This window comes from Nannospalax galili, unplaced genomic scaffold (genome assembly GCF_000622305.1).
Source record: "Nannospalax galili isolate Female #2095 unplaced genomic scaffold, S.galili_v1.0 scaffold298, whole genome shotgun sequence".
Taxonomy (NCBI): domain Eukaryota; kingdom Metazoa; phylum Chordata; class Mammalia; order Rodentia; family Spalacidae; genus Nannospalax; species Nannospalax galili.
In genome coordinates, this window is record NW_008344488.1 from 1,350,705 (window position 1) to 1,363,866 (window position 13,162).

A 13,162-nucleotide genomic window follows, 5' to 3' on the forward strand; every position below is an offset into this window, starting at 1 on the left:
ACAAAACACATCAACTGTTTCCAACCATGAAGTTAGCCTTGATTACTATATGAATCCCTTAAAGATCATGTTAAGTTTTGACATGCTATAAATTTTTTACACATTTTGCCAAATCTTAGGTCACAGCAAATTGTATGACCTAGAATTTGAGGAGTAATGAATTTACCAACTATTCGTTTTGTTACTGAAACTCTTAATTCATAAGAATTTGACTAATTACGGAACATGGATGATCTTTCACTAATCATCTGGCATTATTTTCACCCATAGCTATAATCATATAGGAATAAAGGGTGATGAACTGCTTCAGTTAATATGTTAAATATAAATAGTCAATCATTGGTTATGACTGAATGTTCCACCTTGGATTGCTTAAAGAACACAGAGATATTTGAATGATGTCATCCTTATTTGGTACATAGTCACAAAACACTAAATATATGTATGTATGTAAACATATGTATGCTAACATTTATAATTTTCCATGCTTTATCATGTTATTAAGCCTCATTTATGTCAACATTTCAAAAAATTCTTACCTCATCTTCACAAATATTGCTTTTCATATACACATTACAAAGCCATATTTATGTAGAGAACACAGTAAGTGAAATATATTTTCATCCTCTCTGTGAAGGTACCAATCATTTTGAGTTTTGAGGGTGCCATGGGTGGTCATGCTCTTATCTCTGGATCTTTCCTCCAAGATCAGTCGTTCCAATTATTTATTTGTACATTAATTTTTTTTCATTCTCATTCCTCATTTTTACCCTGAGAACTTCATGGCTTTTCACAAAAAGGAGGAGACAAACAAAAATAATATAACAAATGTAAAAGACTAAAGCAGGAAAATGAACATTCCAACACTGGAGATTAATACCATTGCTATAATTAAGCAATAAAGTTACAGCAAGTCTCCCTGCAGGCAAGGTAAAAAGTACAAGAAAGTTAAACATTTCTCAAAGAAAAGCAAACATACCATTTGCTCTTGAGAAAGAATTTCCTTTTACTAACCCTAAAGAAAAATGGTTCAACTATGGTGTCAGCCCTTGATTTCTACCTTGTTTAAGGGGTTTTTGTTGTTGGCTCCTGAGTATGCCATGCTAGCTAGCCGATGAAATTCAGTAGTCTTCTGCCTCTATCTCCCACCTCGTCATAGGAGCACTGGAATGACAAATGTGAGCTACGACATTCAACTTTACTTGTGTTCTAGGACTATGAACTCTGGTCCTCACACTTGCACAGCAAATTTTTATCCACTGAGGCATCTGATCAGAACTTTTAAAATTAAAACATAAAATAATGGACTTGTATTAGTCACTGTGGGAAGCGAGTACGGCCGAGCCAGCCAAAGATGGCGCCCTGGCTGGCTGTCAAACCTCGTGCTGTTTACTTCAACTCCTGGCTGATTGCCAAGGCTCGTGATCCTCGCTTGTTTACCCCAACTCTCTGAAGCATGGTGAGCCCGAACAGGTGCTGCCGCCTGATGATCTGCTACATGGCTAATGAGCTGCACTCTGTCTGCCCGCTGCACGTGTGTGTGCCCTGATTGGTCCTGGCTGGGGGGAGGGCTGTTGGAAATGCTATATAAAGAACTGAAGTGTGTAATAGAGCGCAGCATCATAGTGGGTGAGATAATGAAGAGAATATAAGAGAGAATAAAGGAAGGAAAAAAAAAGAAGCCTGAACCTCACCTTGGTGTCTGTGTCGTCTTTCCCGGACTCTGCTGGACAGAGTCCCGGCTCGTGACAATTTCTGTCCCTTTGACTTATTTTTTAAATTATAAATTAATAAACAGATACTTCAATTCTATATATCTTCATTTATTTGGTTATTTTGCAACAATTCTAAGAGGAAAAAAGCTATTCTTATTATGAAACCCCAGACCTTAGTCTATCCTCCATAGTAAGAAAAAGTCATCTTGTATATGACCTAGAGGCAAGAAATCTGCCACTTTGATAACCACAACCCTGTGATGGCATGCCTTCTGCAAACAGTGAAGATAGCTGCTTAGATAGCATACATTCAACAACCCTGTGGTACGTATTTTCAGATAATAGTCATAGTCCAGCTTTACTGGGTTGCACACATATTTTCTGTAACAAAAGATCTATAGCTATGTAATTTATACTTTTGTCACATTCTTTCCACTGCATTAGCAAAGAGGTTTGTTAGGTAAAAATTATAGTGAAAGGTAAAATATATGTTAATAGGGCCGGGTGTGGTGGTGCACGCCTTTAATCCCAGCACTTCGGAGGCAGAGGCAGGCAGATTTTTGTGAGTTCAAGGCCAGCCTGGTCTGCATAGTGAGTTCCAGGACAGCTGGGGCTATAGGGAGACCCTGTCTCAAAAAAAGTTAAAACAAGTTTCAACTATATCTCAATAAAAGAAACAGTAATGACATAAAGCATAAAGGAAAGTAAAACCTAAGTGTAGTTTTAGTGCATTAGTGCTTAATGTTAGCAATGAGAATATTACTGAAAATCACCTTAGTAAGCATATAAATTTCAATTTACATAACTACTGTTACCTGGAAGGAGTACTGGGAAGGGTGTGGTGGTGTACATACACATATATGTGGGTGTGTATGCATACACAGGCAAGGAAAGGTCAGAGGAGGAGGATGGGTGTCTTCCTCTATCACTCTACACCTTATTGTTTAAGACAGGGTTTCTCACTGAACCAGAGCTTGCTGTTTCTGCTAGGATGGCTGACTGGCCAGCAAGATCCTTGGATCTGCCTGTCTCTGCCTCCTAATGCTGGTGTTACAGGCACATGTTGCCATGCTAGGACTTTACATGGGGACTGAAGTTTGAACTCAGATCTTCTTGCTTTCATAGCAAGCACTCTTACTCACTGAGCCATTTCTTTAGCCCTCTGGAAGGAGTCTTTTATTTTTCACTGAGGGTTTTTATTTTATTTTATTTTATTTTATTTTATTTTATTATTTTGCGTGTGTATGATAGGGTGAGGGCACATGCCATGGCATACACGTGGAGGTCAGTGGACAACTCTGTGGAGTTGGTTCTTTCCTTCCACCTGTAGGTGGGTTCTGAGGATCAAATTCAGTTTATGCAGCAAGCACTTTACCCACAGTCATCACAAAGGCCTACTTAATTGAGGGGGTTTTTGCTTTGTTTTTGTTAATAAACAAAAGAGATTCGGGTTAGGCTAAAACATTTGTATTAAAAGGTTTCTCCTTTGTAACTGAAATATGTTTGGAAAATGTTTTGCTATTATTATTATTACTATATTTTTGCATATTTTCATCTAAATTTCTTAGAGGAAATAACAATTAAATTGAAATGGATACCTGATTAACATCTTGTCTCTTCCAGTTTTCCAATTTCCATTCTGAAAGACACAGATACAAGACCAGATGTTAAAATTTTTTAAATATTTGTCTGCACTGAATTGCCTTTATATTAGCTATTCCTAAAACTCCTATCAGTTATTGAAACCAGGAATCTTAGTTTGGCTTGAATGGAGGACTCGGATACCTGGAAGAGCTCCCCAGGCTCCTGGAGAAGGCAGCGGTGCTTTTGTTTCCCTGGCTAGAGGATACTGGGTTAGACCTAGTAGCACATGGCTTCTTCTGGAGTAGTACCTTGTAAGAACTGATCAGCAAGATGGCCTGAGACAGTCTCTTGCCTCCAGAACAGCCTGAGACAAAATAAGACAACTACAATGTGTTCAGAATAACTACTTATAAACATTATTATGTTTATCCTGTAAAAATTACCATGTGCTTTTATTCTTACTCTGAGCAACCTCTAGACATCTCTGAGAATCAATGCACAACTATTCTCTACAGTGTGTCTTAGATGCTGGGCAGTTGATATGATTTTGGATTTGTTTCTTTCCCAGTCTTTCCCCCTCCCTGCTTCCTCATAGGAAGCAAAGGACCACCCTGAGCCTGAGCTGTTGCTGTCACAGACCGCCAGCCCTGCAGACTTGGCTTGCTGGCTCCTCTGACCCTGTGTGCTGTGCTCTTGTGCTTTCAGCTCTCATTCTTTCTAAGCTCCTGCATGCTACTACGGGAAAGGGTTAACTGTAGACAGCTGTCATTGAATCATACTCATGAAAACTATTTTCTTATACTCTATGCTTCTGGTATTGTCAATCTTAAATGGTCTTTAATAATGGATTGATTCTGTATTGCCTTATTAAGACTAAATACTTCTTACCATCCCATTCCTTGCACCCTCTCATTTCATGGAATTGTCTTTAATGAAAACTACTTAAACATTAGCTTGTTTTAATCACACAGTAACTTCTGGCTATGGTTAGCTTTGAGTGCAAATGAAATGTATGATTCTGTTTTCTATCACTTGCTGAGTCTGAAACCCAGTTAGAAATATTTACCCTATTAAAATGTAAACAATATTTCTGCAAATGCTTTCTTCAGGGGCTGGAGAGATGGATCAGTGGTTAACAGCACTGACTGCTCTTGCAGAGGACCCAGGTTCGATTCCCAGCACCCATATGGCAGCTATGAACCATCCTTAACTCTAGTTCCAGGGGAATCTGATGCCCTCTTCTGACCTCTGCAGCACTGCATGACACAGGCACACTCACATGCATGTAGGCAATATACTCATACACATAAAATAAAAATAATAAAATATTTTTTAACAAAAGAGAAAGAAAATGCTTTCTTCAAGTGAAAACCCGTATGTCTAGCTAGCATCACTGTGTATGGCTTTGTTCAGCACAGCCATTTTTGAGATGAGATTCTCATGTGTGTGTGTGTGTGTGTGTATGTAAAGTACTGCTGGTTTTTAAGAGTTTCTTTTATATACATCTGATCAGAATTTCATCAAGGTAATCGGTCTTGGTTTTGAAACTGGTTTGTCGTGACATTGTGTCTAACCACAGTATTTATTGTATGACACTGTTGTGAATGTGTAGACTTATGTTTAATACTAAGGGAACATTTATTAAATAATAAAAGTTCTTGTGTAATCTGAAATTGTTAAACTACAACATGGCTCCTATTACTGAAAAATATAAATTAATTTTAATGATTGCTTCTGCTCCAGGGTGCAATTTATCTGTGTTTAAATATGTTTTATATAAAATACACATTTTCCAAGTCTATGTAAAATATCTCTAAAGCTTTAAAGGAGACTTGGTCATTTAAGCCTGCTTCAAGGCTCACAAGGACATATCAAAGTTGATACATTATAATAATATATTTAAGATAACTGTTCATCTCTTTATAAATATGAAATAAAATATTAATTGCTTGGTAAATGTGTTTATAAGTATTATTAAAATGGTTTATTAAAGTCTGAGCAGGGTTATAGCGCAGTTTTCCTTAGGTGATTATGCTGGAGGTTGAGTGCCAGGTGCTTCTCTTTACCTTATGTTTATACACCTTCTTTGACAGACCATTCTCTGAGCTACACAAAGTTAGTAGTAGTTTTGTGTTTTCTATAAGGTCTACCTGGGAACTTAAAGCACAGTGTGTACATGGGTAATATTAACTCATTGTATTATCTTAATATATATAATTTAGATTCCATGTTCTTTTACTAAGATGATGCTGCACTGCACTCTTCTAAGTCAAAGAACTACCATCTTCATGACTTCAGCTGTGCCTGCTTACAAAAGGTCATCACAATTGGGTTTGTTGACAGTTGTTATTCCTTCATTAATGGGGAGATAAGCAGGGTCGTTGGACCCTCACCTGAGTATCCAGCCATTCTTCCCAGCCAGTTGTATGCAATTCTGCCCTAATTGCAAATGGTCTCCTGCATTTAAAAAGAACTATAGTAGTAAAGATTTATATATAAAGATTAAAATGACAGGATATTTCCAGAATAGAAATTTATTTTAAGCAAACTTTATTAAAGGTCTGAACAGGTTTATCAAGATACAGAGTTGTTAATTTTCAGTCCACTCCTGGCTTGTGATGCACAACAGGTTACAGATTTGGATTAAATAGATGCAGACAAGTATTGGGTTACCTATGGCTACCAAAGATGTCTTTTATGTTTCTCTGTATTATGTAAATGCCTTTTATGTTTCTATGTATTATGCAAATGTTACTTTTGGCACTTTCTTTTGCCCATAACAGGAATGATTTGACTCAAGAAAAACTAGGTCCAGCTCCTTGAACCAGATGTATGCAATCTAGAACAGTTTTGGTGAAGGTTGGTCTGAATTCTGATCAGTTTATTTCCTTCCATAGGTATGTGATATGATACCTCCCTCCTCCTTTCTGAAAACTGTAAATCAGGATATAGAAAACTAAAAGGAGACTGCTTCTGTTTGTAACAGAACAGCCTTCATTTGAGACAAATTTAAGAAATTCTTGTTGTAAGGTCCCTTTCCTGGGCTGTGCCTAGTTAACCTGTGATGGTAAATCTCTTCCAGTCGATGTTTATTGAAAACATTTGGGTTTTGTTCAAGTTTTATCTCTATATTACACAGTAATTAAAGGTACCAGGCTAGTGCAACTGACCTTCTTGGATGGTTAATAACCACACTTAAAAGCCCATACTAATCTGGACAAAGGGGCTTAAGGGACAGTTTTGTTCCTTGCCCTGGAAGGTCAACAGTGTCTCAGAGGACTATGGGAATCTCTTGATATGTCCTATAGCTGTGATGAGTCACCTGTCCTCTTGCTCAGGGAGGTCATAGAGACCCCACCAGAGGGACTCAAAGCAGTGTCCAGTCTGCAAAGAGGAGGGTCAACACAGAGGAAACGTTTCCTCCATTTTTCCAAGTGAAGCCCTAGTTGAGCAGGATCTCTTGACTTATCTTCACCTAGATGGAACTGGTAAAAGAAAGGCCTAAGGAGGCAGGGGCTCCTCCCAAACCCATGTGACCCCTGAGAACCAGATCATCAACCGACCTTAAAGGAAAAGTTAATTGGTTTATTTGGGCCAAATGCATGGTCTTAAACACCCAAAAAGAAAGTATAACCAAAAATTAAAGTGATCAGTATATTTCTCTAAGAGTCCAAAGGATTACATTTCCCAGACATTACACAGGTAAATTGTTATTGTCCAGGTAAAATGTTATTTAGACAACTATTTCTCAGTAATAATTTTGTTCTTAACAAGAAAATGCTGCTCAGGTATAAGATTTCAAATCTTGGTCTGTAATACTGTAGTACCCACCTACAGCTACCATTATTCTAAAATGATGGCTAAATTCATTTTCTCTCCCTTTCTAGAAGACTGATTATAGCTACTCCAACAGCTATCAGAGTGCCTGAAAACAAATCCTGACTTCATCATTCTTGAGTCCAGCCTCGGTGGCCAAAAGAAAAATGAGGAGGAACCCAATAGATGCATGTTCTTGGAAGCCCTCTTCAGGAAATTCTAATGGGCTTGGATTTGGACATTTAAAATTCACCCTGTTCTGACTTCTGGTTCCCTGCCTGTAATTTATGCCTAACTATTCTTGCCTTTACTTCTCCTTCAAAGACACCAGTCAAGGGCTTTCTTTTCTCTCTATAGCTATACTTTTGGGTCTTTCGGGTAGACCCAATGAAGGGGTACTCCATTTGCCATGCCACACCCTATCTCCTTGTTCAACATGGAAGAAGCCAGGATGCTCTGCCTCCCGATTCCCCATGGGCAAACTAGATTATTTCTTCAGAGGAAAATAATAAAAAGTAAAAATTAGACAATTTAAAAGACCCCAAAAGAAAATGACCAGTTTCTTTCTGAACTGAGAGCTGAAATTTTCCTTAGATCTGCCAGTAAACCTACCTTTGAGAATAGAAATGCCAGAACCATAAAAGGGAAGGTATTCATACTGTTTTCATGCAAATCAACCTGGCCATGCAAATCAATCTGGCCAAGTCAGAAAAATGCAATACATCTACTAGAGAAAATAAAGGCCTAAAAAGAGGAGAATAAGTCTTTCTGAAAAATACCTGGAAAACTTCGGTCCCTGGCTCGCCTCACTAACAGAACCAGTAGTCATGGTTCTATTAGCTTTCTTGTTAAAATCTTGTATAATAAACTCACTAAATTTATCAAAAACAAGTAGAGGCCATCAGATGCCAGGTAACTGTCAAAAATACTATAAAGTTCCTCTTAAGTAACATAAGGGATTATGTCAATGAAGAGGAAGGGATATTATGGAACTAGAGCTTAACAGATGCTAAAAGCTTTTGCAATGTGGTGGCAATTAAGAACTCTGGAATGGGGACATGAACAGGAATCTTCCCCTGCCCCCTGCGGTTATCCAGGATAGAAGTCTTTGTTTTCTAAAGCTATCACATTCCTGTATAGAAATCTTTGTTGCCTAAGGCTTTCACATTTCTGTTACCTTTGTCACCTTACATTACCTTACTTACCATGTATATGCTATGTACCATTTGCTTGCATTCCTCATGAGTATAAAAATCCTCCAAAACTTGAACAAGGGGTCTGACTCCTTTTATTCAAGGGGTCAGTTCTGCTAGTGTCAAATTAAACTTTCTCTCCTCACCTGACTTTGGCTGTTGGTCTCTGATTTTTCCATTACACAGAGAGCCCAGGTTTGGCTCCCAGCACCCACATGGCCGGTAACAACCTTCTGTAACTCCAGTTCCAGGGGATCCAATGCTCTCTTCTGACCTCCACAGGCATTGCAGAACACAGGTGCATTTACATACATGCAGGCAACACACTCATACACATAAAACTATTTTTTTAAAGAAATAGGTGAAATGTCCAGTGCATTAATGAGATGGTGAACTTCTCCTGCCTAGGGGTCCCGTAGTGCAGTGCTTATGCACAGGGCCACAGACAGGGGCTATCCTTGTACGTCTTCCCACTTTTCTGAATTCTTCAGAATGGTGTAACCTCTCCCTTTCTTCTTTTTCTAACCATGCTTTCTGTAAGGCCTTGGGCTACCCCAACATCTTAGATTTCTTTACTTTTTCTCTAAAGTTCCCTTTCCCACCCTACCACAGAGCTCCAAGTCCGCCACATGTCTTTCCCTCCATGCTGGCTCTAAACTAGCATGGCTTTATGGCTTTTTCTCCTTTTCTCCTCCATTCTCCTCTTAAGTACGTCTGCTAAGATTTATAGCTTGCCTACCCCAAGGGTTTTTCTCTAAATTCTAATAAGATCATAATAAAATATTTCTTGTTTATAAAATTTTTTTTTAAATATTTTATTTGCTTTTTTTAATTTCAGGTGTACAAGTGTATTGCCTCCATGTAGGTAAGTGTAACCATAATGTGCAATGCTCATGGGGATCACAAGAAAGAGTCAGATTCTTCTTGAACTAGAGTTGTGGATGTTTTTTAGCTGCCAGATAGGTGCTGGGAATTGAACCCAAATCATCTGCAATAGCAGCCTCTACAAGAGCAGCCATTGCTCTTAACTGCTGGGCCATCTCTCTAGCCCCCAGACGTTAGGACTTTCAACAAGAACAAATCATTTTATTTTTAGGAATGTTGAAGACTTCATGGCAAACATAAATATTAGAACTCTCTCTTAAACCAACTCTGAAAAGGATGTTTTTTTTAAAAAGGCAGAGGTTTTTTTTATTTTTAAGGATTTTTAAAATTTATTATTTTTATTTTATGTGTATGAGTGTATTGCCTGCATGTATGTGAGTGCACCCGTGTCATGCAATGCCGTGGAGGTCAGAAGAGAGCTTCGGATTCCCCTGGAACTGGAGTTAAGGACGGTTCGTAGCCGCCATGTGGGTGCTAGAATTGAACCCGGGTCCTCTGTAAGAGCAGTCAGTGCTCTTAACCACTGAGCCATCTCTCCAGCCCCCTTTTTAAAGGATTTTAAAAAGAAAAATGAAAAGTAAATATTTACCATTCGCTATGATTTATTTAATTTTTAGAATATTCATTTGGAGATAGAATGTTTCAGAACATCAAAGGAAATAAAGATAAAAGTAAAAGTATAATGATAACTGTCAGAATGATTACCACCAATCACAATCCTGCTTTAGAGGGTTATTAAGGCAACCCAGTCAAGCCAAGCTTCTCTTTTTCTGTGTAGACAGCTGTTTACAAAATATTTAAAATTGTAGTTGAGATGTTCCTAAGATCATGAACCCCAAATGTTTAAAACAGCATGTTAAGTTACTATTAAAACAGCCTTAGGTGGCTGAGGAGATGACTCAGCTGGTAAGGCGCTTGGCACCAAGCATAACCACTAGAGTTAAATTCCCAGCACCCACATGGAGGAAGGAGAAATCCAACTCCCACAAGTTGTCCTCTGACCTCTACACCTGTACCATGGGGAGCATGCACATGTACATACACAAAACACACAAAGTAACTTTTTTAAAAGAACTACCTTCAGTCAGTAGGGGGAATGAATACTAACAAAGCACAAAAATATCTATAAAAATGTCATAATAAAGCCCACTGTTTAGTATGCTAAATATTAATTTTTAGAAACCGCCTTCAAAAATAGCCTCATTCTTCTCTATCTCTTTCCTCCCCCTCTCTCTATATATACAAATTCAGACATTTCAGTAAACACTAATCAGAATAATGCACAGTAATCAAAACAAGTAACTATGAGAAACCATATTTTGATTTAATGCTTTAGATATACTACAAAAAAGGGTTGTAAGATATTTTTATGACAAATTTCCCCTAATGAGCCAACAAATTGAAAAAACATTTTCATGATTCTACTAGTCATCTACCAAAAATTTATAGTAATCACCCAGTGAGGAAAAAAATGTACATCCTCTTTGTGTGTAGTTTATAATATTTAATATCAATATGAAAACATGCATTCCCACTGTGGTAACTTGTGAAGTCAGATGATTCCAAAGCATCAATATACTGAAAAATCAAATGCCAAAATGAAATCTCGAGTACAAACACATCATTTGCCTACCACAATCCACCTACCACAGAGTGGGCAGATGGCTGCTTCATCAGCTATAATCTTGGCAGTGCCCTGATAAGCACCCATAGTACCACACTCAGAATTCACTCCATGTTCCTTACCAAAGCCTTTGAGGTCTCAGAAGATCTCCCTCTGTTTCACTTCCCAGCCTTTCACCTTATGGTATTTCCCTTCTACCTGGTGGTGTCCAAGCAGCAGCTGTCTTATATTCTTCAAACAAGCTAAGCTTCTTCCATTATACGCCAGAACACTCTTACACCAATCTCTCCATCAATGGCTCCCTCCAATCCTCATTGTGAATAAACCTATTATTAGCCTAATCTATAAAAAGAATCCTACTCCATAAGGGAAACTTTTGGGATACTGTTAATGTCTTATAGGTGACCTCGTGTATACACACAAACACATCTTCATCAAGCTACATATACATTTGCCTATACGTTACTAAATACTTTAACAAAATTTTCAAGAGCTGAGTTATACCTCCTAAATTATTTTATCATATCACTCTAATTTCTCTCATAGCATTTAATCATAATATGTAACTTTTGTTTATAATAGTTTTAATCTACTGGTAGGGATTTCCAGCTCATGGTCTGATTAGAAGAGCATATACACCCAAGACACTGTGACACAATGTTTCAACTACAAAGTTCATTCTCAAGAACAGCTTAATCAGGTTATAAAATTTAAAACTCACAACAAAACAAACTTTATAACATTTTAAGTAAGTTTACTAATAAATTTACAATTTTATGTTGGTCTGCATTCATGATTCTGGGCCATATGTAGCCCACAGGTTGGATTAACCCTGTACTAGAGAATTAAGTTCTGTGGAAAACAAGGACTATCCCAATGACAATGTACTAGATGAAAAAAAGCTTTCTGGAGTCTTTTCATTTATGCTTAAATAAATCTGGAAAAATCATGTACTACTGCCTTATTGTGGCCTTCTATAAATAGTTCCTATTTATAGTCAGTTCTCTATAGATGTTGACCAATGTGTAAGAAACTGCCTTCCAAAAAGTGCACCATGACTTACATAAAGACATGCTGTTGAGTACACAGCTCATTGCACCTTTCTGCCTTCTTCAGGGTCCAGAGAGAAATATCTTGGTACTACATCTAGCTATCTAAGGGATGTATTGTTTTAGATACTGTAATTTTTAATTAATAGTATGTTTTTTGAAAGTGTTATTTATTTTTATTTTAGGTGTATGAATGTTTTGCCCATATGTATGCCTGTGCATGCAATGCCTGTGGAGGCCAGAGGGCATCAGATGGCCTAGAACTGGCATTATGGACAGTTAGCTATCATGTGGGTGCTGGGAACTGAACCTGGGTCTTCTGCAAGAGCAGCCAGTGCTCTTAACCTCTGAGCCCTCTTTCCAGCCCCAGGAGTATAATTTTGTTTGGGTTGGAAAATTGTAATCAAATTTATTATTTACTCCTTTATTTATTTGTATTTACTTCATACTGAAATTATTTAAATTAATTTAATAAAGCAAGATAAAAATTCCATTCCCAGGACATTTAGAAAGGCTTAGTTATCATCAATAGTACATTGAGAAATGTTCAAAAAATGGTTCTCCAAAAAAAGAGAAAAATCAAATTAACCAACTCCTTTTTGTAGTATTTATATATTATAACAGTAACAACAATAACACAAATATCAAAATGAGGAGCTGAAAACTACAAATTGAAATGATTTTTTTAAATTCATTAAAGTTTTCAACTTAGTTTAATTTTAATTTTTAAATGCAATATTCAGAGACATTTGTAACAATAAAGACAAATGTTTGTACCTTTCAAAAACTCGTCATCAAATTGCTGAGCTGATACTTTTTGTGGATATTTGATTCCAGCTCCCCAAGCAACTAAAGGAGTTAAAGTCTCTGAAGGGTGACCAGCCCCATGGGAACCTGTAACAAAGATACCAAGAGTAATCAGATAAGTACATAACTAACTGATGGCTAAATAATAAACACTTTGTTTTAAGAACTGATCCAATTACAGTTGATTCTAGCTTCCACATTCCTAAATGCTTACAACTTTTAATTACAATTTATTTGCAAAATATTCCCATAAAACAAGTCAGAGCATAAATAGGCAAAAACAAACAAATCAGAATCTCTCCTCAGTGACTAGTGGAGAAAAGAAAAGTAAAAAAGGTAGGTGTACCAGCACAGAACTGGGAAAATGAACAGCAGACCCCAATCTTATCCAAAGGAATATTGACAACTGATTACCGCTAGATGAGGAACAGCTGACCCCCCTAAAACAAAGACCTCTAGATAGGCTGACTAGATTCACCAGAAGGGCAA

At 37.4% G+C, this 13,162-nt stretch overlaps 1 protein-coding gene across 5 annotated transcripts in view; it reads right to left on the reverse strand.

Annotated features, from left to right (window-relative positions):
• Positions 1-13,162, reverse strand: part of Pign (phosphatidylinositol glycan anchor biosynthesis class N) — a 171,601-nt gene that overhangs the window by 133,494 nt on the left and 24,945 nt on the right. For all 5 annotated transcript variants that reach the window (XM_017800012.2, XM_029567167.1, XM_017800011.2 and 2 more), the window contains 2 exons: positions 12,644-12,760; positions 3,314-3,354 (listed from right to left, as the gene is read on the reverse strand). In XM_017800012.2, coding sequence (XP_017655501.1) covers positions 3,314-3,354; positions 12,644-12,760 — 158 coding nt within the window. The remainder of the gene's footprint in view (positions 1-3,313; positions 3,355-12,643; positions 12,761-13,162) is intronic.